We start from the raw sequence: 24,313 nt of genomic DNA on the forward strand, positions 1-24,313 counted from the left end.
TGCTTTGTATTTTAATTCCAGCATCATCATAGCAAAATGTGCTGGGGATGGGTATTTCAATTAAAAGCACCATCTCAAGGTTGGCAAGGGGTTTATTTATGTTCTAAGTCAACAGCTTTGTCCAACTACTTGATTCTGGATGGTGGCCTAATCAGATTCTCTCTCAAGGAGTTTGAAAAGAGCCAAAAACCATGAAGTCAGTTAGCTGGCGATGATAGAAGTTACAGAGGCAGAGCAGTGAGCAGCTAGGTTGCTATGTTGACAGACATTTGAGAAGCAGCTAATACATTTTGGATTATGTACCCCAATAGGTCAAAATATTTTGAACAGACACACCTTATTATAAGCATTTATAGACATACTCTACCACAATTAAAGTATTTAAGACATATAAATATACATTTAAACAGAAGGTAAAGATGGAATATAGATATATTTTCTGCTCAAAGGATTATCTGTGCACCTGACTAGAAGCCCGTACCATTGAGGATGAGGAAATACATGCCCATTTCGGCGAAGGAACAAACACTAGAATTGCTATTGACACTTCAGAACTGCCATCAGGTTACCAGAAGGGTTGACTCATCAATGTGAATCCTGTAAAAATCTTTGGTTTCCCTTTCTGTACACAAAACAATTTATCATCACATAAGAAATTCTAGATGAATAGAACTTTCTGTGATGATGTAAATGTTGTTTATTGTTGCCCTCCAATACAGTAGCTACTAACCATCTAAAGTTCGGCTACTGTGATGGAGAAATTGAATTTTAAAATTTATTTAATTTTGGTTCATTTAAATAGCTAGTGGCCACTGTATCAGATGGCACAGGTCTAGACCTCTGTGAAATCTTGCAGATGATATGATCATAAGCAGAGTTTAGACTAAGGTTGAAAAATCTCAGCAGATGTAAAGGCACTGAATCAAACTTTATATATGAGTAGCAAAATTTGGAAATTGAGATACAACTGAATCCTAACTACTGTATGTAAAGGAATCAATCATTACTTTTTCAAATAGTAAAAACTAATGAATTATTATCCTATGTTTTATAATCTTATCTATTTGGATTCTAAGTTTATTAATCAAATATCATAATCTACTCTGTACCTACATATCCAGCATTTTTTTAAACAATAGAATACTTTTTTAAAAATTATACTTTAAGTTCTGGGGTACATGTGCAGATTGAGCGAGTCTGTTACATAGGTATGCACATGCCATGGTGGTTTGCTGCTTCCATCCCCACTTCATCCACATTAGGTATTTCTCCTAATGTTATCCTTCCCGAATCTCCCTACCCCCTGCTATCCTTCCCCTAGCCTCCCCACCCACAACAGGCCCCCAGTGTGCGATGTTCCCCTCCCTGTGTCCGTGTGTTCTCATTGTTCAACACCCACTTGTGGGTGAGAACATACAGTGTTTGGTTTTCTGTTCTTGTGTCAGTTTGCTGAGAATGATGGTTTTCAGCTTCATCCATGTCCCGGCAAAGGACATAAACTCATCCTTTTTTATGGCTGCATAGCATTCCATGGTGTATATGTGCCACATTTTCTTTATCTAGTCTATCACTGATGGGCATTTGGGTTGGTTCCAAGCCTTTGCTATTGTAAACAGCAAAGCACTAGAATACTAATAAAAGATGTCTACAGGTGGCTTGCAGTCTAATTTGGGAAATAAGACATGCACATGAAATGAAATATGTATACAAATATTAATGCCATAGAAACACATCATAATTATTTCCCCAAAATGTACTTAATTGTGAGCGGCAGATAATTCTAGAAAATAATATGTCTTGGTCCTATTACTTGGTTCTATCACTAAACTTGTATGAATCTGAGTTGGCCACATAATCTCATTGGTCTTACGAAGTTCTCATCTACAAAATAAGGTAAATGGGCAGAAAATTCTTTACTGCTCTAAGAGCTATAACATTCTCTTAGAACAGTAAAGATGGGGCTTGACAAAGGGTCCAGGTCAGTCAAAACTGGTCTAGAATGAGCATGAATAAAGAGTTATAAACAAGCAAAAAGGTCTTGAGAATTGTGAAGGATTTTGCATAGGGAACAAAGCATAAGCAAAGGTCGGCACAGGGTGTGGCAGAAACTAGCCTGGTTAAATACAAGGATAGGCAGGGATAGCCCAATTTGACAGTGTGCTGACACCTAGAGAGGAATTTGATTTTGATATAATAGGCTGTCTTAAGGTCTTGGGAATGCAAATACAAATATCTTTTTATTTAATATGGGTTGCTTATTGGCAGTATGCAGGGTGGTCCTGCTTTTTTATGCACCTGGCAACCTCTATCTTTTAACTGGGGTGTGCTATGGTATGAATATTTGCCCCCTCCAAAACTCATGTTGAAATTTAATTTCTAATGCAACGTGGCAGCAGCAAGAAGTGAAGCCTTAGGAGGTGACTGGGTCATGAGCGCTCTACCCGAAGAGTGGATTAATCCATTCATGGACTAATGGTTTAATGGGTTATCATGCAAGTAGAACTCGCAAGTGGTAAGATGAGGGGGAAAGAACTGAGACAGCACATTCAGTCTCCCTCACCATGTGGTGCCCTGTGCCACCTCAGGACTCTGCAGTCCCCACCAGTGAGAAGGCCCTCTCCAGATGCGGCACCTCTACCTTGGACTTCTCAGCCTCTATTACTATAAGAAATAAATTTCTTTTCTTCATAAATTATCAAGTTTCAGGTACTCTGTTATAAGCTTCTCTGTTAAGAGAAGCATGTAAACTGCCTAGCACGAAATGGACTAAGGGTGTTTAGACCGCTTACATTTAAGTCGATTACTGTAATTATTGATATAGCCGAGTTTGAATTTGCTATCTTGCTACTTGTTTTCTTTTAGTCTCATCTGTACTTTACTCCCTTTCCCTTATTTTCCTCCTTGCTTTTGAACTGACCACTTTTTAGGATTCTTTATATCTTTTGGTTCTTATTAATTATATTTTTTGTTGTATGTTTTTGGTGGTTGCTTTAAAGCTTATAGTATACATCTTTATCACAGTACACTTACAATTAATATTATACTACTTCATGTATACAAACTTTACAAGAGATTTTGCTATTTTTATCATATATTTTACTTCTACATAAATTATAAACTTCATGATATATTATTTTTGCTTTAAACAGTCAATTATTTTTCAGAGAGATTTAGGTAATAAGTATTTCATATGTAACCATATAATTACCATTTTCGGTGCTCCTTCGTTTGTACTGATCTATATCTACATATATGATCTGTATCATTTTCCTTCTGCCTGAATAACTTCTTACAACATTTCCTATAGTGTAGGTCTGCAGTTGACGAATCCTTTCATTTTTTGTTATGTCTGAACTAGTCTCCCTTGCACCTTCATAGCTAAAAGATATTTTTGCTGGGTAGAGAATTATAGGTTGATGGTTATTTTTTTCTTTCAATATGTTTAAATATGTTTCTTTAAATATGTTTAAATATATTTTTTGGGTACAGTGGCATGCACCTGTAGTCCTAGCTATTTGGGAGTCTAAGATGGAAGGACTGCTTGAACTCAGTTCATGACCAGTGTGGGCAAAAGCGTAAAAGCCTGTGTCTCTAAAATAAAAAAATAAATAAAAAGATGTTTCTAGACTATCATCTTGCTTGTATTGTTTCCAACGAGACATTTGATGTCACTGTTATCTTTGTTCCTCTTGGTGTAGATTTTTCATGCTCCTTTTCCTTAGGTTTCATTGGGATTCTGGAATCTGTAGGTTTATACTTTTCAACAAATTTGTAAAATTTCTGGCCATTATTTCTTCAAACATTTATGTGTCCCTACTCTCTTTGGGGACTTTAATCTTATGTATATTAGTCCAAGTGAAGGTGTCCTATTCCCCACTGTTGTATTTATTTTTTTCACTGTTTGATTTTGGATTGTTTCTAATGATATGTCTTCAAGTTTACAAATCTTTTCTTCAGATCTGTGTCTTTTAATCTTTTTTTTTTTTTTTTTGAGATGGAGTTTCACTCTTGTTACCCAGGCTGGAGTGCAATGGCACAATCTCAGCTCACCGCAGCCTCCGCCTCCTGGGTTCAGGCAATTCTCCTGCCTCAACCTCCTGAGTAGCTGGGATTACAGGCACACACCACCACGCCCAGCTGATTTTTTGTATTTTTAGTAGAGACGGGGTTTCACCATGTTGACCAGGATGGTCTCGATCTCTTGACCTCGTGATCCACCCGCCTTGGCCTCCCAAAGTGCTGGGATTACAGGCGTGAGCCACCGTGCCCGGCCGTCTTTTAATCTTTTAAACATATTTTCCATGTCTTTCCTCAATTTGCTCAATCTTTTTTGTAGCATTTTGAACATATAAAATACAGCTGTACTAACTGTTATAATGTCCTGCCTACTAATTTCAAGTTTTATTTCTGAGTTAGTCTCAATGAATGGATTTATCTTCTCAATTATAGGTTACATTCTGCTGGTTTGCATGCCTGGTTACTTCTCACTGGATGCAGATATTGTGAATTTGGAGCCGGATGCTTTTACATTATTTTAAATATTATTAAATTCATTTTGTTAGACAGATGGTGAGAAAAAGTTTAACAAGTAATAAATATTACCGAGCATTGTCCTGGGAGGTAGTTATCTGGAAACAGCTTGATCCTTCTAGGTCTTGCTTTTAGGCGGTACAAGAGCTGCATTTAATCTCTAGTTAATTTTTTTTTTTTTTGAGACGGAGTTTCGCTCTTGTTTGCCCAGGCTGGAGTGCAATGGCGCGATCTCGGATCACCACAACCTCCGCCTCCTGGGTTCAGGTAATTCTCCTGCCTCAGCCTCCTGAGTAGCTGGGATTACAGGCATGCGCCACCATGTCCAGCTGATTTTTTGTATTTTTAGTAGAGACGGGGTTTCACTATGTTGACCAGGATGGTCTCGATCTCTTGACCTCGTGATCCACCCGTCTCGGCCTCCCAAAGTGCTGGGATTACAGGCGTGAGCCATCGCGCCTGGCCATCTCTAGTTAATTTTGTCCCATTACAGAGTCAAAAACTTTGAGTACTTTACCCAATGTCCTATGAATTAGGAGGGTTTCCATTCTGTACGGTAAGAATGGGAATTATCCCTGGTCCTGGTTTAGCTCAGAATATTGTTTCCTTTAATTCTTACTTTTTTTTTTTTTTCTTCATGGAAGAAGTTACGATTATTAAACGCATGAAAATATATTCAGTTAGAAATCACAGAAATAATTAAAATGAGGTAACATTTAACATCTTGCAGATCAGTAAAACATTTTTCTTTTTGAGTCCATGCATAAAAAATTTTCTGAATCAAGTATTATTGAAGATGCAGAACAGAGAACATTTAGACACTGTGAGTGGGAGTGTAAACTGGCACAACACTTTCGGAAATGATTTGATATTATCCAATAAAGATGAAAATCTAGCAATTTACTCTCCAAAGAAATGTGATGTATAATTTTCTTATCACCTCTGCTTGAGAAAGTCTCAAAGTCAGTATGCTCTAATTTTTTTTTTTTTTTTTTTTTGAGACAGAGTCTCGCTCTGTTATCCAGGCTGGAGTAGTGGTGCGATCTCAGCTCACTGCAATCTCGTCTCCTGGGTTCATGTAATTCTCCTGCCTCAGCCTCCTGAGTAGCTGGGGTTACACGTGGCTGCCACCATGTGCGGCTAATTTTTGTATTTTTAGTAGAGACGGGTTTTCACCATGTTGGTCAGGCTGGTTTCAAACTCCTGACTTTAAGTGACCCACCCACATAGGCCTCCCAAAGTGTTTGGATTACAGGCGTGAGCCAACGCACCTGGCCCCTCCTCTAATTCTTTTTGGTAGTTCTTTCCCCAGCCTAGGGCAGTGAACTCACAGCCATCAATCAGTATTCAGCTGTGGGCTGAAGGGAGACCCTTTGTACATCTTCAGAGTCCTTGCTTTCTGTGAAGTGAAGCTATTTACTTTCTAGTACTCTGTCCTAGCTGCCTTGACCTTCTTGGGGTTCTAGCTCCATGTCCTCAATTCAGGGAGGCCATCAGGCTTTACTTGGGTTTTTCTTTCCAGGGCCATGCCTGGAGACTCTCTAGGCAATACACTGGGGCAACAGGCTCACCATATTTGTATGTTGCTTATCAGGGATTACTACCCATTACCTGATGCTCAAAAGTCTTGAAACCACTGTTTCATATATTTTACCCATTTCTTCTTTTTTTTGAAATTAAGGTGAGAGGGTCCTTTTTAGTCTATCTTGGCCATGTAAATGGAAGTCCCAATAATCAGTTCTGAGCTAACTTTGCAAGCGTATTTCATCGGTTTCTCTTTCATTGACTTTGGTCTCTTCTATACTACTCTGAACCAGCTTTTACCATCTTGTTGTTAACTTCATTATTAAATACATTTTTGTCACAGGCTCACCATATGTTTTTAACTTAAAAATGTATTTTAACAAAATACTTTGAAGACTTATAATCCTCTAAAATTCAGCTCAGACAAACCTATTTCAGGATTCTGTATCTGATCTCAAGATGGTCCATCAGTATATCTCCCTGAATAGTATCTCTACTTTGGTACTGCTGTACTTAAGCCTCATGGCAAATAATTGTTGCGTCTGTATTACCACAAACCCATGAAAATGGGAGCGTGTTCCAGCACAGTGTCTGGCATAAAGCAGAACTTCACTGAATATTTTCTAAATGAATAAAATACAGAAAAAAATTCTAACTCTCTGCTTCTCAAGTATGATACTCAGCTCTGTGACAAAGAGTATACAAAGATGCAGGACAAACATGGCAGATGTTCTTGGAAAATACACATCATTGTTACTATATCAATATCAGGAAATATTACAAAGCTGCCTAGAATTTTAAATACAAATTACACAAATGTTTGGATGTCTCAAGCCACATCCTCTTTTGGTTATACCCCTACACGTCTATAGTTTCCTTTGCCTCTAAATCTAAAAGGTATGTTTGAATGAGGAATATTTGCATGAAAAATCAGCTTGAGAAGTATAGCCCTAACCCAAGAAATTAATTCAACAAGGTGAAAATTTCAGGCACTGTGTCTGGCAGTCTGAAGTTAACAAGCAGAGGCAGGAGCTGGTAAAAGGGCACAAGGTAAGGGCTGAGGTTAGGCTTTCTCTAAGTTTTTGCAACTCTTTCCATTTCAGTTATGCTACCGCTCTCTGTTAAAAAATAATTATTGATAGTTTTGGCTGGGTGTGGTGGCTCATGCCTATAATCCCAACACTTTGGGAGGCTGAGGCAGGCGAATCACTTGAGGTCAGGAGTTCAAGACCAGTGTGGCCGACATGGCGAAACCCCATCTCCACTAAAAATACACAAAATTAGCCAGGTGTGGTGGCACATGCCTGTAATCCCAGTTACTAAGGTGGCTGAGGTGGGAGAATCTCTTGAACCTGGGAGGCAGAGGCTGCAGTGAGCTGAGATCGCACCACTGCATTCCAGTCTGGGTGACAGAGTAAGACTCTGTCTCAAAAAAAAAAAAATTGATAGTTTAAATTTTTAAATATTCTAATTTTCCTATGGTGAAAAGGAAATGTACTATGTTTTCAACAAGAAAAAAACAATTTAAAAATTGCAGTATTTTGGAGAGTATAAAGTGTAGGAAGCAGAAATCCTAGAGAAGCCAGGTTATTATTCCGACACTTAAAATAACTGGTAGCATCAGTTACAGATAAAGTAAGAGTTCTGAATTTATCTGCATTTCCAACAACTGTTTTGAAAGGAAAGATGAATATGTTTATTAATTATTATCAGCAACATTAAGAATTTAGGCAAAGCTAAAACCCAATTTAATCTTTGTTTTCTGTAATACATAACATTTAATCTGTTTTCAATAGCTTACAGACATATTTATTTTGAAACAAAATTTTAATTCACAATCACGTATAGTATCACAAATATAAAGTGTTTGTAATTCAGTAAGAATGGCTATTTTCCCATGTATACACCTGTTTATAAAATTACTCTGCACCCCATTTTCAGCAAGGACAGAGAGATATATAATTTAGTAATTATAAATCTAGACAACAGAATTGTATTGTGCTTATCTTAGTCTGTTTGTATTGCTATAAAGAAGTACCCGAGGCAGAGTCATTTATAAAGAAAAGAGGTTTATTTGGCTCATGGTTCTACAGGCTGTACGTGAAGCAGTGCGAGAATCTGCAACGGCCTCCAGCTGCCTCCACTCGTGGTGGAAGAGGAGCCAGTGTGTGAAGATCACACAGTGAGAGAGGGTGGGGGTGGGGGAGACAGATAGACAGGTAGGTAGGTAGATAGATAAAAGATAGATAGAGAGGAGGAGAGCCAGGTACTAGGTAGGTAGATAGAGAGGAGAGATAGATTAGATAGATACATTAGACAGACAGATAGACAGACAGACAGATATAGAGGAGGAGAGCCAGGCTCTTTTCAACAACCGGTTCTGTCAGAAACTGAGTGAAAACTCACTCATTCTTGGGAGAAAGACACTGAGCCATTCATGAGGGATCCCTACCTCTCGCCCCTCTAACTGGCCCCTCCCCGCCCTGCTCCCACCCCCTGATCCAAACACCTCTCACTAGGCCCCATCTCCAACAATGTGGATCAAATTTTGACAAGAGACTTGGTGGGGCCAAACAAACCCTATCCAAACCATGGCCTTCCACTCCTCGCTACTCAAATCTGATGTCCTTCTCACATTCAAAGTACAATTATTCCATCCCAATAGTCCCCAAGTCTTGTTTTGTTCCAGCACCAACTTAAAAGTCCAAAGTCTCATCTGAGACTCAAGGCAACTTCCTTACAGCTATAAGCCTGTAAAATAAAAAACCAAGTTATTTACTTCCAAGATACAATGATGGAACAGTCATTGGATAAATGCTGTTTTCCAAAGGAAGAAATTGGCCAAGAGAAGGGTAAGAGGCCCCATGAGATTCTGAAACCCATCAGGGCAGACATTAACCTTAAAGTTCCCAAATCTCCTTTGAGCATGTCCTGAGTCCTGGGCACAGTGGTGTGAGGGGTGGGCTCCCAAGGCACTGGGCAGTCCCATCCCCATGGCTCTCCTGGGTGCAGCTCATGTGGCTGCTCTCAGGAGTTGGGTCAAATGCCTGTGGCTTTTCCAGGATGAAGGTGCACGCTGCCAGTGGCTCTGCAATTCTGTGGTCGCCATGGCAACCTTGTTCCCATAGCTCTACTAGTTAACACTCCAGTGGAGATTTTCCATCAGGGCTCCAACACCACAGTTCTGCTTGGCACTGTCCTAGCAGAATATTTCTGTGACACCTAGACCTTCTGATACACCCTCTAAAATCTAGGTGGGAGCTGCCAAGCCTCTGCCAATCTTGCATTCTGTGTCCTGCAACACACAGAAGCTGCAAAGGCGACAGCTTGCAGCCTGAGCAGTACCTGGAGCCCTCTGAAACAGAGCTGGAGCTGGAGCAGCCAGGTTGCAGGAGCACATTCCAAGGTGGCACAGAACAGTTGTGCCCAAGGCTTTGACCATAGAAACCATTCTTGGTCTTCTAGGCTTCTGGACTTGTGATGAGAGGGACAGCGTAGGAGATTTCTGAAGTGCCTTGAGGGACTTTTCCCCACTGCCTTGGCTATTAGCACCTGGCTCCCTTTTATCTGAACTATAACTAGATTCTTCTGAAAATGCTCTTTCCTTCTTTAACACAAGGCCAGGCTGCAAGTATTTCCATATTTTTATGCTCTGCTTCCTTTCCTTCCGTATTTGATTGTGAGCTGTTAAAAGCAGCCATGCCATTTCTTGAACCCTTTGCTCCTTAGACATTTCTTATACTAGATACTTTAGGTCATAACTCAAGTTGGGCCTTCCACAAAGCCCTAGGGCATGGAGGTAATGCAGCCAAGTTCTTTGCTACAGTGTAACAATGGTGACCTTTGCGCCAGTTCTCAATAAGATCCTCATTTCCATCTTAGCTCTCCTCAGCATGGCCTTTACTGTCTATATTTCTATCAGCACTTTGGTCACAATCATTTAACCAATCTCTAATACATTCCAAACATTCTTTTATCTTCCTGTTTTCTGAGCCCTTCAAGCTCTTTCAACCTCTGCCCACTACCGAGTTCCAAAGCTGCTTTCGCATTTTCAAGTCTCTTTATATCAACATCCCACTCTAAATACCAATTTTCTGCCTTAGGTGCTTCCACTCAAGACAGAAGGGGAGCCAGCATCCGCAGATCCCATGGTGAAGTAAGGAAGAAGGGAGGGAGGAAGGGAGGGGGAGAGGGAGGGAGAGAGAGAGAAAGAGAAAGTGAGGAGGTGCCAGGTTCTTTTTAACAACCAATTCTCAGTGAATTAAGAGTGAGAGCTCACTGGCTCTCAGGTGAAGGGCACTGGGCCATTCACGAGGGATCCACCACCAGGATCCAAACACCTCCCACCAGGATCCACCTCTAACACTGGGGATCAAATTTCAACATGAGGCTTGGTGGGGCAGAACAAACCCAAACCATAGCAGTGCTTTTGTTGATTAACGAGGGAACTCAGGATGAAGAAATACAGTGTTAATTTGAGTTTTAAAAACTGTAAATAAGCAGAAACACTGGCTGGGTGCCCTGGCTCATGCCTGTAATCCCAGCACTTTAGGAGGCCAAGGCGGGTGGATTGTTTGAGTCCAGGAGTTTGAGACCTGCCTGGGCAACATGGTGAAACTCTGTCTCTACAAAAAAACATAAAAATTAGCTGGGCATAGTGGCACCAGCCTGTAGTCCTAGCTACTTGGGGGCTGAGGTAGGAAGATCACTTGAACCTGGGAGGTTGAGGCTACAGTGAGCAATCGTGCCACTGCACTCCAGCCTGGGTGACAAAGTGAGACTCTGTGTCAAAAAAAAAGGTGAGGGGTGGTGGGGCGAGTAGCAATACAACCCTGTAAGCCTTTCCTTCAAAACCAGAAACTATAAATGAGACTCTAGTAAAAGACCCTTAAAAACTGAATGTTGAAAAAAAAAATCCAGATATTACAGTTTCTCATTTCTATATAATACTGTACAAAATAAGTATTATTTGGCACTTTATTTAAAGTACATTCTAACAAACATAAATCAATATCTAAAGAGACATTAAAAACCTCACTGCTTTCTCTTTAAGCTCCAAATGGTAATATCTGTTTCTAGTAAAGAGACAAAAATTGAAATACCTTACAATTGCTATTATTTATTCTGGTAGATTGTATTGCCTGCTTAAAACATCATACATAAATTATTTAAGAACCAGCTCTTTTCTCCATCTGTTGGCATAATTTTTGGGTGGTGTTCGTATTTTTGGAGAATTCATAAAACTGGCTATTATGACACTGATTACTAAATTCTTTATTCTTTACTCTTAATTTATTAGACTATTTTGTTTCATTACGAGTTCAGAGCATCAAAGAGCTTTGTCCTTGATGACAAAAAAATGGGCACAGAAAGACAGTCATATATATGTAGCCTGACCAAAGGACAGTGCCAGAAAGATTTCAAGAGCAGTGCAGAGATTGCAAATTTTCACTCTGAAAGTCTGACCTTTCAGTTGACATTGTAACAGTCAGCTGAGGGCAGGATACAATATCTTATTCATGATTATCTTAATTGTATCACACACTACAACCTGGAAAATCCTCTCAATGTGAACAAGAAGTGGCCAGTAAGGTGTGATGGTCAACAGGCTCTTAAGCTGGCTGACGGGGCTAGAATCTTAGCTCCGCCACTTAATTTACTCTGTGACTTGAGAAAAGATGTTTTAATCTTTCTCAGCTACATATTTCTTCCCTTTAAAATGATGGTAAGTGATATTTAGAGAACCAAATGAGTGAATATGAAAAGTGCTTAGAATTGTGCTGGGCCAATAGCTCAAGAAATGTAATCTATTATATTAAAAGTATTCAACACTATCTTTCAAGAAGAAAGCCTGGCCCTGAAACTCAAGCCATGTGGCTCCAAGTTAGGTGCTGTTCACACTATGTAGGGGGGTGGCTGCTGCTGTGTTGTACAATTCCTCCAAGAGCTGTGAGGCATGGAGCCCTGATAGCATATTCCTGTTATCTCAGGTGCAAGTCATTAAAAAAGGTCAAATACATCTCCTTGGCTTTTCTTTCATTTCCCATGTTAACAGATTTCTCTGAAGGATGATTATTTTGACATGACCTATTTAGCCTCTGGTATACAGTGTCTCACCTGTCACTTCAAACTTTTATATAATTCTTAATAGGCTGACAATATTCGGTTGGGTAATTATTTTCTTTTTTTAAAATTTATTTGTATTTTTTGAAATAAGGTCTTGCTCTGGCACCCAGGCTGATCCCAAAATCCTGGTCTCAGGTGATCCTCCCGCCTTGGCCTTCCAAAGCGCTGGGATTACAGGGGCATGTCACCACACCTGGCTAGGGTAATTATTTTCATCTTTGTGGGAAATAGAAAAGTTCCTTTTTAAAGCTTCCTTTCTTGTTAAATTATAAGTGTGCTAATAACTTTGTTAAGCCCTGTCCTACGTAGCTGTCCTCATGCCATGCTTATAGGCATGTAGTACATTCTATGTTCTTGTACTTTAACCAAGATATTTGTGCTGAACGTGCTCACAGGCATGTCTCAGCTCTCCACTGCTTTTACCTGTTCAAAAAAGTTTTAAGTTGTTAGTCAATCGGGTTTTAGTTTAGATTGTGAGGTCTGGCTCCAGCCAATAGACATCAGACGCAGCAGTAAGGACGACCCCAAATGCGCAAGGGACAAATGTGTCTGTTTTCCTTTGTTCGTTGTACTCTTGCGGCACGATGGCTAGTGAGGGTACCCTTCCTGCAGTCCAGGAAGTAAAAACTGCGTTGCTGGAAGATCCTTTGTCCCAGTGCTAATTTTTCTTTGCAGCGCTGAGCATCTATTTCCAACAATCTTCCTCAATTAATGCAAGGTGTTAACATTTTGTAACAGGTATTTTCTCTTTGACAAAACACAAAAACAGCACTGTGATTTGGGATGAGTTTGTACCCCGTTTTAGCCAAAGGTATCATAATAACAGGTCATAAACCTTAACATTTATACTGAATTTCTCCTAGAAATCATAAAGTTTACAAGCCAACACACAATACTCTGAATAGAGCATATTTGTTACTGCAAAACCTTCCATTTTAATTTTCCTTTCTGATGTTTGAAATTGTAGGCATTCTATGGATAGCCTGAATGCAATCCTATATTGAAAAGAAAACCACTCATTTAATAGCTGCTGAAGGAAGTCCAAATCATATCTATTTGTCAGAAATCTAGTTCAAACCTTCCAAAGTCTAATTTCTTACAAGATCCCACCTTTGGCTTTTTATACCACCTTGCTTATATTCCTTTTATGGCAAATATTAGAATTATTATTTGCAAACATACCTTATCTTCGAACTATATCCAGAACCCAACTACTTCTAACTAACCCTCTTCACTGCTACCACTTTGGGAATCCTTGGATTACCGCGATATCCTTCTAACTGGTTTTGTTGTTCTCACTCTAGCCCTCCCACCTCCACACCAGACTATTCTTAACACAGCAGTCAGCATGATCCCATAGAAACTGAAGGCCATATTATGTCACTCCTCTCCCAAATCCATCTCACCCAGAGTAAAAGCCAAAATTCCTTTTTTTTTTTTTTTTTTTGAGACAGAGTCTTGCTCTGTCGCCCAAGCTGGAATGCAGTGGTATGATCTCGGCTCACTGCAACCTCTGCCACCTGGGTTCAAGCGATTCTCCTGCCTCAGTCTCCCAAGTAGCTGGGATTACAGGCACAGGCCATGACACTGACTAACTTTTTTGTTTTGAGACCGAGTCTCGCTCTGTCGACACCTAATTTTTTATGTATTTTTGGTAGAGACGGGGTTTCATCATGTTGGCCAGTTTGGTCTTGAACTCATGACCTCAAGTGATCCACCTGTCTTGGCCTCCCAAAGCGCTGGGAATACAGGTGTGAGCCACCGTGCCCGGCCCCAAAGTTCTTATAATGGCCTACAAGGCCCTACATGATGTGCTTCCTCTGTACCCCCAGCCCTTAACCCCCAACCACTCAGCTTCTACTTTCTTTCACTCATTCCTGATGTTCCTTAAACTCACTAAGTATTCTGTGACAGGGCATTGCACCTGCTGTTCCCCATGCGTGGAAAACAACTCTTCCAGGTATACACGCGCCTCACTTCCCAGCTTTCTCTCAAGTTTCTGCTAAAATGTAATCTTTTTGAATAAGAGAATTTCCCTTACCATCTCATATAAAAATGGCAAGTCCCTTCTCTCTTCCCCATCTCCATTTTTACATTGCTTTCGCTTTTCCAACAGCCCTTATCACCACAATGCATATTAGTCACTCAAGTCAATAAATTGTATGCTTCACCTCCCTTCAATAAAATGTAAGCTCCAGGAAGGAAGAGTCTTATCTGTTCACTGTTGTATCGCCAACACCTAGAACAGTGCTTGGCACATAGAAGGCAATCAGTAAGTATTTACAGAATAAATGAACAAACCTTCCACTTTATTAAGAGGCGGGGTCTTCCTCTGTAGTACAGGCTGGAGTGCAGTGGCATGATTAAGGCCCAGGCAGCCTTAAACTCCTGGGCTCAAGTGATCCTCCTGCCTCAGCCCCTAAAGTAGCTGGGACCACATGCAGACACCACCATGGACAACGACCTTCAACTTTATAACACAAACTCCTTGAAGGTTCTGCTTGATTCTCGTCACTTTTCACATCAACTGTGGTGCCTTTCATTTAACGGACCTAAACAAATATTTCTGAATGAAGAAGAGCCAGGAAATCTAAGTTACTGAGAATACCGGGATAAGTCTACAAAGAATGAGGGGAATCAACAATCCAAGCAACTGCATATAGAGCACCCTGGTTCTAAACCGAAAAGGTGGCTGTGGAAAAAGCAACCAGATCTTTCTCCACCTACCAACATTTTGGGCTGTATTTCCAAGGCATTCATGAAAGGTACCGAGACAGTACATATTTCGCTCCTTAAACTGATCGTCTTAATTCACTGTGATTAAATAACTGTATGTTTCAGGTCTGCTCAGGTTCGTGCCCTACTCATCACAAATCCATGCACATAAGATTTTAATCCGTTCACACTCGGCAAAGGAGGCAACGTAGGCTCGGGGAAAGCAGTGGCCGGCTCAAGGTGGCTGGGCTAACTGGTGTCAGTGCCAGGATTCTAACCCAGGACATCTGGCTTCTGGGCCACCGACCACCCGCACCCAGGCCTTGCGAGGTTGACTAACTTAAAAGCCGGCTCCGCCTCTGCAGGAGTTGCCTCCCAAAAGGCAGAAATACGACTGCGCAGAATGCCAGAACAGCCCAAGTTCTTCACCCGGGTTTCCGCGAGGTCAGGAGCCTTTAGCATTCCTCAAGGAATGCAGTTTTGCCCACAGATGCTTCCAAAACCCAAGTTTCCCGATCGTTGGTGTGACACACCCAGGATTAGGCGAGCGTATGGGAGAAGCGCTCTGCAAACCGCAGGCGAACGGCGACGAAGAGGAAGCCTCGGAAACAATACCTGCATGAGGCGGGGGACGAAGAACTTGCTGACTATGGGCACCGGTCAATACTCGGGGGCGGGCGGGTATACTCGAGAGGGGCTCAAGTCCTCCCCGCGGAGTCGGCGGCGCCCCAAGTGTGCGTTTCCGGGGCGCCGGGGTCTCAGCGGGGCCGGGAGAGGCAGGCCGGCCGGACCGGCCCCCCAGACCCCTCTTAACCCGGGCGCGGTGCCCCTGCAGACTATCGCCCCTCTCGGCCCAGCTCGCCGCGTGGCGTCGCCTCCCCGTCCGGAAGGCCCCAAGGCTCGCCGGCGCCCGGAGCCCCTAGCCCTTCTCGGCGGCCGCCCCCTAGCCCGCAGCCCACCCGGCAGCCACTCACCTGCACACCCGGCGTCCTCTTCTTCCTCCCTCCAGAGGCGACTGGAGCCGGCCCGCGGCGCCGCCCCCTCCCTCCCCGCCCTCGCCTGCCCCGCCCCCTCGGAGCCGGAACTGCTCCGGCCCCCGCCCTTCTGCCCGCCTCCCGCAGCCCCCAGTGTGGCGTCACTTCCGCCAGCGCCCGGCCGGGTGCTGGTAGTCTGGGTCTCGCGAACGCGCCAGGAGCGTCCCCACAGCCGGGAACGCGCCCCGCGGATGACAACAAATTAGTCGCGCGGCGGCAGTAGAGTTGTCTGCCACAGCCCCTGCCGCCTCCCCTCGCGCTCTCTTGCACCCTCTCTCTGAGCCATTTGGGACCACCTCGGAAGTCCCCTGGCCTGGGGCCAGGAGGACTCCTCTGCGTCTCGTCCCCTCTAGGCCCAGCGCGAGCGGCGCGGCGTCGGCGATGGGGTCTCCCTGAGGGACTCCCGGCGCGGAACGGGGATGGAGGGGCCGACCCAGGCTTAGGCCCCGCCGCGGCCTGGAGCCAGAGTCGCGACCCCGAGGCCGGCGCTGCCGCCACCCACAGCCGCAGCCAGCCCAGCTGCCAGCCGTCACCATGCCTTGGCCGTTTTCGGAGTCTATCAAGAAGAGGGCCTGCCGGTACCTCCTGCAGAGGTACCTGGGCCACTTTCTGCAGGAGAAGCTGAGCCTGGAGCAGCTCAGCCTGGACCTGTACCAGGGCACCGGGTCCCTCGCCCAGGTCCCCTTGGACAAATGGGTAAGAGCTGCCAGCAGCGAGCCGAACGGGGCTCGCTCCCCTCTTTAGGACTCTTTAAACCAGTGCCGTCCAAGATTGGTGACATTCAGTCCCTCCTTGGGAATTGTTTGGGCTCGAGTGTGGCACGGCTCAGAGAAATGTGTTAATGTGTTGTTTAATCTGTTTCTAGCAAGTTTGCTCTCCTCAATCACGTGTTCCGGAAACTTAACAGATGTATTGGAGTCTATACTATGGGAATAATTGAGTGTCAGTGCTTCAGGGGTCTATGAAACAGGCTGAGTAGGTCCATGGGAGGAGGTGACCAGAACTGTCCCTTGGGATGTGAGGGGCCGCAGGGTTTTGTGGCAAATAAACAACCCTGCCTCGTGGGATGACTTTCTGGAACGATTAATGGATGAAGAGGATCTTTGGATGTCAGAATCCCTAGTTAGGTGTTTTGGGTTGGCTACTTGCACGCCGTGTTTGCCTTGTTTGTCATGGTGCAGCGTTTGCCATCTGGCAGAAAATTAGGTGAAGTCCCCCTGTGCTAGCTTGGCTGCTTTTGCTTGATTATATGTTTACAAGTTGGGTTTGTGTAACCAGCCTGCGAATGGTTGTGTGGCCCTAGTAGTGCTGTTGAGTTATGCCTCTTTGTTCCACGTGACAGATCGTAAAAGCAGGTGTTGCAAAAGCGCTGAAGCTGCAACTTTCAGACATTTTAAAGCCTACCTTCTACTTGTCATCCAGAGGCTGTGAGTTGATTCATTGCTATGCAGGTGCTTCATGTGAATTTCAACTCGCCGCATGCAGTTGTACCAGCATTTGTGCGTTCAATGCATAGGATTTTACTTGAAGTATATTCAGTCTTGGGTTTGACAGGAATAGAGTGGCTTCTCCCCTTTGCCCAACCCTTACTTCCTTCGCCACAGAAAATCTTAAATTATGGAAATACCTTATCATGACACTTAAATGAATTTGTGCTAGAGACTATAAATCAGTATGTAATTTTATCAGTATGTAGATGACTTAAACTAGGGAGAGACACAAGACAGTGGAAAGAGCCCTGGTTTGAGAGTAGTAAGACCCAGCCCTTCACCAGGAGGTGAGAGTCCCCCCTGGAGGGACTCTCCAGGCCGCCACAATTAGCCAAGTGATTATGGACTTAGCAATTCTCCTGAGTTCAGTAAACACTAATGAAGCATACACTTAGGTCTGTGTCGCATTTCGGTATTGCATTGCTGTAATTCTTTCCAAAGATAGGGATTCTGATATTTTTGATTTCAACAACCCATGATTCTACACTTTTGATAGAGTTATGAGTAGGTTATCTTGAAAAAGGAGGGTTCAAGATTTATTAATGCCTTTTGTGAGTGGAAGGACTTTGTATGCATTATTCTTTAATGACTTTAACCCTATAAGGTGGGCATTATTATTTCTGTTTTGCAGATGGAATTAAGCATTTGCCCCCTCACACACCTAGCAAGTTTTACATCATATGGCCTAAGATCTAAAAGAAAGGCAGTCAATGTTTATTGATATCTATTTATGTCAGGCATTGTACTAGGCACTTTGATTTGTGAGGTTTTATTTAATCCTTCTGGGAAATCAGAGGTAGTGCTATTTGAATTTTATAGTTTGAGTTCAGGATCATTGGCAAAATAATTTATGACTAAACTTAATCTGAGGATTATGTTTTGTTCTTGATAGGGTGGGTTCTGGAAACTAAAATGATAATGTCAAAGCATCCAGTAAACATTTGCTGTTGTTGTTTATTTTAGTGTGCTGTGTTGAGATAAACCTTGGTGTGACCCTTAGATATAGCTATTCAGAGTTCTGATTCCGAATTCAGTTTTAACACTTTATTTATTTATTTTTTTGGTAGAGGGTTCTCTTGCTTTGTTGCCAAGACTGGTCTTGAACTCCTGGTTTCAAGTGGTCCTCCCACCTCAGCCTCCCAAGTGCTCAGATTACAGGCATAAGCCACAGGACCCAGCCAGATACTTGATTTTAATGACTTTCATGACTGAAAAAAAGGTACCTATAGAGATTCATAGATCCTAGTGGAAAAACTGATCCTAATTGAGGAATTGCTGTACCACTAATGTTTCAATTCTAAACGATCAATTATGCAAATAATTTTGTTGAATTTGGCAATGACATTCCTTTCATTCCTCATCTCAGTTTTTCTGTTATTATGGCTAATTAATTAGGAGACATTGCACATACACACACAAACACACACATGAAGTTTAAAATTCAGTTTTTCAAGGTCTTCGTTCAGAAGACTTAGATTGATTGGAATAGTCTTTACATGTTTTTAAACATTTTATGGACTATATAGATGACTTAAAAAATAAGCAGTGTTTTTAATGACATTGTTTTCAGTAACAAAAATCATGGAACAATGGAAACATTTCCAAATACAGTTTTTCAAATGTTCTCCCCATAGTACAAGTAGTCTTTGAAAAGTGGTTGCTTCCTTACTGTTTAATGAAGTGTTTATTTTGAAAAAACAGATTAAGTATGTTTTGTTTTTTGGAAAATATCTGCTACGTAGCATGTACTACTGATAGTTATTGTCACAAATATGCAAACAGTCAGCAGATAATTCTTCTCTGTGTAAAAGGAAATTGCTTATCTTTAAATCCAACCCTTAAACAGTTGGCCATAGGAGAAACCAGGAAGCCAGAAAGTAATTGCCATTCACTGTCTCTTTACAAAGATTCTACTGTGTAAAGATCTGTTTTTCTTCTGTAGAATGTATGCGGAAATGTTTCTGTGTGCAGAAGTGGAAGGAACATCCAACTGAGGGGACCACTCTTAATCCTTCTCTGTTGCGGAACTACCAGTTTGATATATGGTCTGAAGGAAGGTGCCAGTGCCCATTTGAATATTAAATATAAGTACAACTGTTTAATTTAAATTTGAAAAATTTAATATAGAATGTCTCATTTTCTTACAGCCTTATGAATCATCTGATAATACTTTAGGTTATATACATCCAGTTTTGGAGATCACTACCTTAAATGTGGCATGAAGTGGAGGGAGGAATAGAAGCAAGGGGTTTGGGATTGTTCCATCATTGGAGTAGGCTGTCTAAAAATTTCATAAACTCCTTGTCCCTAGAAGTGGTTAATATGGCAAAATGTTGAAAGGAAGAAATTCTGTTTGGGTAGGAAGTTGGATTTAATGACTCACTCCTTTTTAACTCTTTATGACTCTGCCTTTATTTTTGTTTTTTAAATGGAATTTCTTTCATTAATTGATTCAATACATTTATTGAGCTCTAGCATGTGCCACTGTGAGGGACTGGGGGATATGGCACTGAACTAAACAAAGATGCTTTTCTTACAGGAGCTTAAGAAGACAGATGTTAACAATTTATTACACTGAGGCCTTTGATTTTATTTTTGAGAGAGGGTCTCGCTCTGTCACCTAGACTGGAGTGCAGTGGCGTGATCTAGGCTCATTGCGGCCTCAACCTTCCAGGCTCAAGCGATCCTCCTCCCCTCCTCCCCTCCCAGCAGTAGCTGGGACTACAGGTGCATGCCACCACACCTGGCTAATTTTTGTATTTTTTGTAGAGATGGGGTTTTGCCATCTTGCCCAGGCTGGTCTCAAACCCCTGGACTCAAGCAGTCTGCCCACGTCGACCTCCCAAAGTGCTGGGATTACAGGCGTGAGCCACCATGGCCAGCCACTGAGGCCTTTTAACTTCAGTTTAATAATGTTTCAATTGCTGCTTATATTCTTTTGTTGTACAATAAAATCGTCTTCAGTTCAAGAAACATTGATTAGTGATTATCAAGGCCACCTGGAGACTAAAGCGTTACCTTCACTTTTTCTGTTTATATGCGTGAAACTCGTTGATGATAATTGAAAGCAAAATGCCTTTAACAAGAAGAATAAAAAGCTCTAAAGGAAGCTATAGTGGGGTATTTATTTGCTGAGTGGTTCAGGTGGCTCCACTTTTAGTTTGAGAATTATTTCCTCGTTAGTGTAGTGGTGAGTAAAAAAGAAATACTTTATAGGACTGGTGAGGAAACACTTCGTATGACTGGTGTGGAAAATGTTGCTTGAGCCAAATAGGCTGAGAATTTTTCCTACTCATATACTGTAGTAGCCTTGGATTTTCACAGAATGACTGAATTTCAAGGTACCTTATGCTACGAGCTACATGGGATTTTGCCCGAGTGGTTGTAAGACTGGGCATAAATATAACCTATTTAACATCTTATATTTAGGGAAATTATTTTGTAGTTTAGTGGCACACTATAAATTCTGGAACTGTTGACACTCTAAAACTGTTAACATTTATCACATTTTTTTCTTTTTTTCCTTTTCTTTCTTTTATTAGAGACAGCCTGTTACCCAGGCTGGAGTACAGTGGTGCGATTAGCTCACTGCAGCCTCAAACTCATGGGTTCAAGCAATCCTCCAATCTAGCCTCCTGAGTAGGTGGGGACTACTGGTGTACACCACCACACCCAGCCGATTTCTTTTAATTTTTGTAGAGACCAGATTTCACTAAGTTGCCCAGGCAGATCTTGACCTTCTGGGCTCAAGCGATCCTCCCACCTCACCCCCGCCAAGTTGCTGGGATTACAGGTATGAGGCACCATACCAGGCCCCTTCCATATTACTCTTCACTCCTGTAATAAACCTTTCTGAACCATTGTGTTTAGAAGTTTTTAATTTAAACTTCTCTGCCACAAAATTGGGACAGAAAACTTGGTGTTTACTGAGAAGAGAGTTCCATCAAGTCCCGTTTCTTACAGGGTTATCTAAGATTGACAGCTGTCCACTTTGCAAAGGCTAAGTCATTGCCTGTATATACTTTAAAACACTGTTAGGTTTTTAATTGTTCATTTTTGCTGTAAAACTAATATATGCTCGTTACAAAATATATGACGTATGACGTATGAAGGAAATATATGCCATATGAAGTAATAAAGCTTAATCTTACCTCTTCCAGAGATAACAATATGGTACAAAAATTAAGAGCTTTAGTTTTGAAAATACTTAATACATGAAGCAAGTAGTTCTAAACTTTCAAAGTCTTTTATGATGGACCATTTTTTAAAAATGGAATGTGTCAGACATTCTAAAAAAATAAACAAATCTGAAAAACACAAGTAGAGGGAAGAACTTTGATGACTATAACTTGAGGTACCTAGTTGATGGTGAAATAGGAAATTCTATAGAAGAAGCAGGTTTTCTCTACCTTCTGGAGTTGGAAGTGGGAGGAGGAGATTGAGACTGGATAGAGAATAAGTTTTACTATTTTGATTTTTGAGGGGGCTTTAGAATGTGAGGACTTTAGATCTAGGTAGAGAGGCTCAGGAGGCTCCGGGAAGTCTAGGAAGATTGCAGCTGATAATGATGGGAGTTATCAGAGTATCAATAGTGGATAACACAGTGGGAGGAGATGGAACTGCACAAAGCGCATGGGTAGTAAGTAGATTAGCTTGAGAAACAAAAAAGGCTGAAGATGAAACTTAGATGAACTCCAATATTTTAAGTTGTAAAGGATCAGAAAAGACTGAGAGGGTGAAGTGTTATAAAAGTCAAGGGAAGTTAGAATTTCCAAAAGGGGAGTGGTCCTAGGTACTAGATAGAGATGAGAATTCCAGAAAGATGAGGACTGAACATTGTTCCTTGCATTTGTCATTTTAATGGTGGTTACAAGCAGTTTCAGAGGAGCTAAGGATTAGAAGGTTGCTCGTAGTTTGAGCAGAGAGCTACCTTGACAAAGAGAAAATGGGGTTGATGGCTATAGGGAACATGGAGCAAAGTAGGGGTTTTAGTTTGATTTTGTAGATTACTATTAAGTAATCATTCATTAAACACCTTCCATCTCCATATACTGTACTGTGTGGGTGTGTTTACATACATTATCTTACTCTAAATTGGGTTCTAACCGTTTACATACATTATCTTACTCTAAATTGGGCTCTAACATTTTCTGATTATGAGGTTAAATAACTTACTCAAGCTTAGTATTAAGCAGTGCAGCAAGATTTGAAACCTGTCTTTCTCACTCCTATATTTTTTTAATACATCACACTGCCCCAGATTCAAGAAACCACAGCACTGGGTTCACCTGGGAATTTGCTAACATGCAGGCTTCTGGCCCCTTCCATTCAGATTTTGGTTCTAGAAATTCAAGAATCTGCATTTTTAATAAACATCCTAGGAGATTCTAATACATATGGTCCTTGATTGAATTTTTAAAAAGACTTACACTAAAGGAATGCAGAGTTTTTCCATTGCGTTTTAAAAGCTTGTTCTATGAGCCAGCCCCCAAGCCAGTACTACATTAAAAAAATTATTATATGTTAACACATGGTTTTGCTTAGCCTCCTGCAAAATCTTCCATTGTGCAATTACATTTCTGGTTTTTTTGTGTGTTTCTGCAGTGATTGATTGAAGACCTTTTGCAAATTACTTAGTTTTTTTGATCCTCGATTGCCATATTTGTAAATTGGGTGCAAAAATACCAATTCAGAGGGTTATTGTGAAGATTTAATGCATGTATAAATGTAGGTATAAGATAGTACTCTGTGGTGTCCTGTATGTAGTAGGTGCTAATTAAGTGTTAATCTAAATCAGTTCATACACACTTTTATGCTCTGTCTTATCTCGATTTGAATTCTGATGCCTTGGTTTAAAGTATTAAAGATGTATTCTTTGCCTAATCTATGGCATTAGGTATTTAAAAAGAAATATATAATTTAATGTTTTCTTTTCTTGTCGACAAGTACACCTTGATTTCCTTTATAGAGCTCATCGTTGTACTAGGTAGATACTGTGAAAGATAAAGAACAATGGCGAACACTGAAAAAGTGTTAGCTTAGTATCAGGAACTATTAATATGTTAGTAGCTTTACATATATTACCTCATTAATAGTCATAGTAACTCTGTGGAGTTACTGTTTCTATTTTTTGAATGAGGAAATTGAGACTTGGAAATTAAGGATTTGTTCAAAGCCACCCAGCTAGCTAGTAAGTAACCTGAACATACGCTGTTTTTTTAAAGGAGTGGGCTTCTCACACCTGTAATTATCTGATCTTTGACAAACCTGATAAAAACAAGCAATGGGGAAAGCTTTCCCTATTTAATAGATGGTGCTGGGAGTACTGGCTAGCCATATGCAGAAAATTGAAACTGGACCCCTTCCTTACACCATGTACAAAAATCAGCTCAAAATGGATTAGACTTAATTGTAAATCCTCATACTATAAAAACCCTAAAAGAAAATCTAGGCAGTACCATTCAGGACGCAGGCATGGGCAAAGATTTCACAACAAAGATGCCGAAAGCAATTGCAACAAAAGCAAAAATTGAGAAATGGTTACCTAATTAAACTAAAGAGCTTCTGCACAGGAGAAGAAACTATCACCAGAATTAATAGACAGCCTATAGAATGGGAGAAAATTTTTGCAAGCTATCCATCTGACAAAGCTTTAAAGTCCGGCATCTACCAGGAACTTACGCAAATTTACAAGAAAATAACAACCCCATTAAAAAGTGGACAAAGGACATGAACAGACACTTCTCAAAAGACGACATACATGTGACCAACAAACATAGGAAAAAAAGCACGACATCACTATCTTTTGAGAAATGCAAATCAAAACCCCGAGATACCATTTTACTCCAGTCAGAATGGCTCTTATGAAAAAGTAAATAAAACACATGTTGGCGA

The 24,313-nt window shown here is 41.3% G+C and overlaps 2 protein-coding genes across 4 annotated transcripts in view; one reads left to right on the top strand and one right to left on the bottom strand.

Annotated features, from left to right (window-relative positions):
- The window catches only part of GSKIP (GSK3B interacting protein), a 28,435-nt gene extending 12,455 nt beyond the window's left edge, over nt 1-15,980 (bottom strand). Inside the window, exon 1 of one of the 2 annotated variants that reach the window (XM_032287488.1) lies at nt 15,870-15,961. The gene's annotated coding sequence lies outside the window, so the exon portion shown is untranslated. Of the gene's footprint in view, nt 1-15,869 lie in introns of both variants that reach the window. The other variant, XM_032287487.1, reaches the window with a different exon arrangement.
- A 67-nt stretch (nt 15,981-16,047) lies between these two features.
- Nucleotides 16,048-24,313, top strand: part of ATG2B (autophagy related 2B) — a 91,599-nt gene continuing 83,333 nt past the window's right edge. For both annotated transcript variants that reach the window (XM_032287485.1, XM_032287486.1), the window contains exon 1: nt 16,048-16,625. In XM_032287485.1, coding sequence (XP_032143376.1) covers nt 16,464-16,625 — 162 coding nt within the window. In that variant the 5' untranslated portion in view covers nt 16,048-16,463. The remainder of the gene's footprint in view (nt 16,626-24,313) is intronic.

Source organism: Sapajus apella, unplaced genomic scaffold, assembly GCF_009761245.1.
Source record: "Sapajus apella isolate SASKATOON/1434 unplaced genomic scaffold, GSC_monkey_1.0 scaffold20, whole genome shotgun sequence".
Classification (NCBI taxonomy): Eukaryota; Metazoa; Chordata; class Mammalia; order Primates; family Cebidae; genus Sapajus; species Sapajus apella.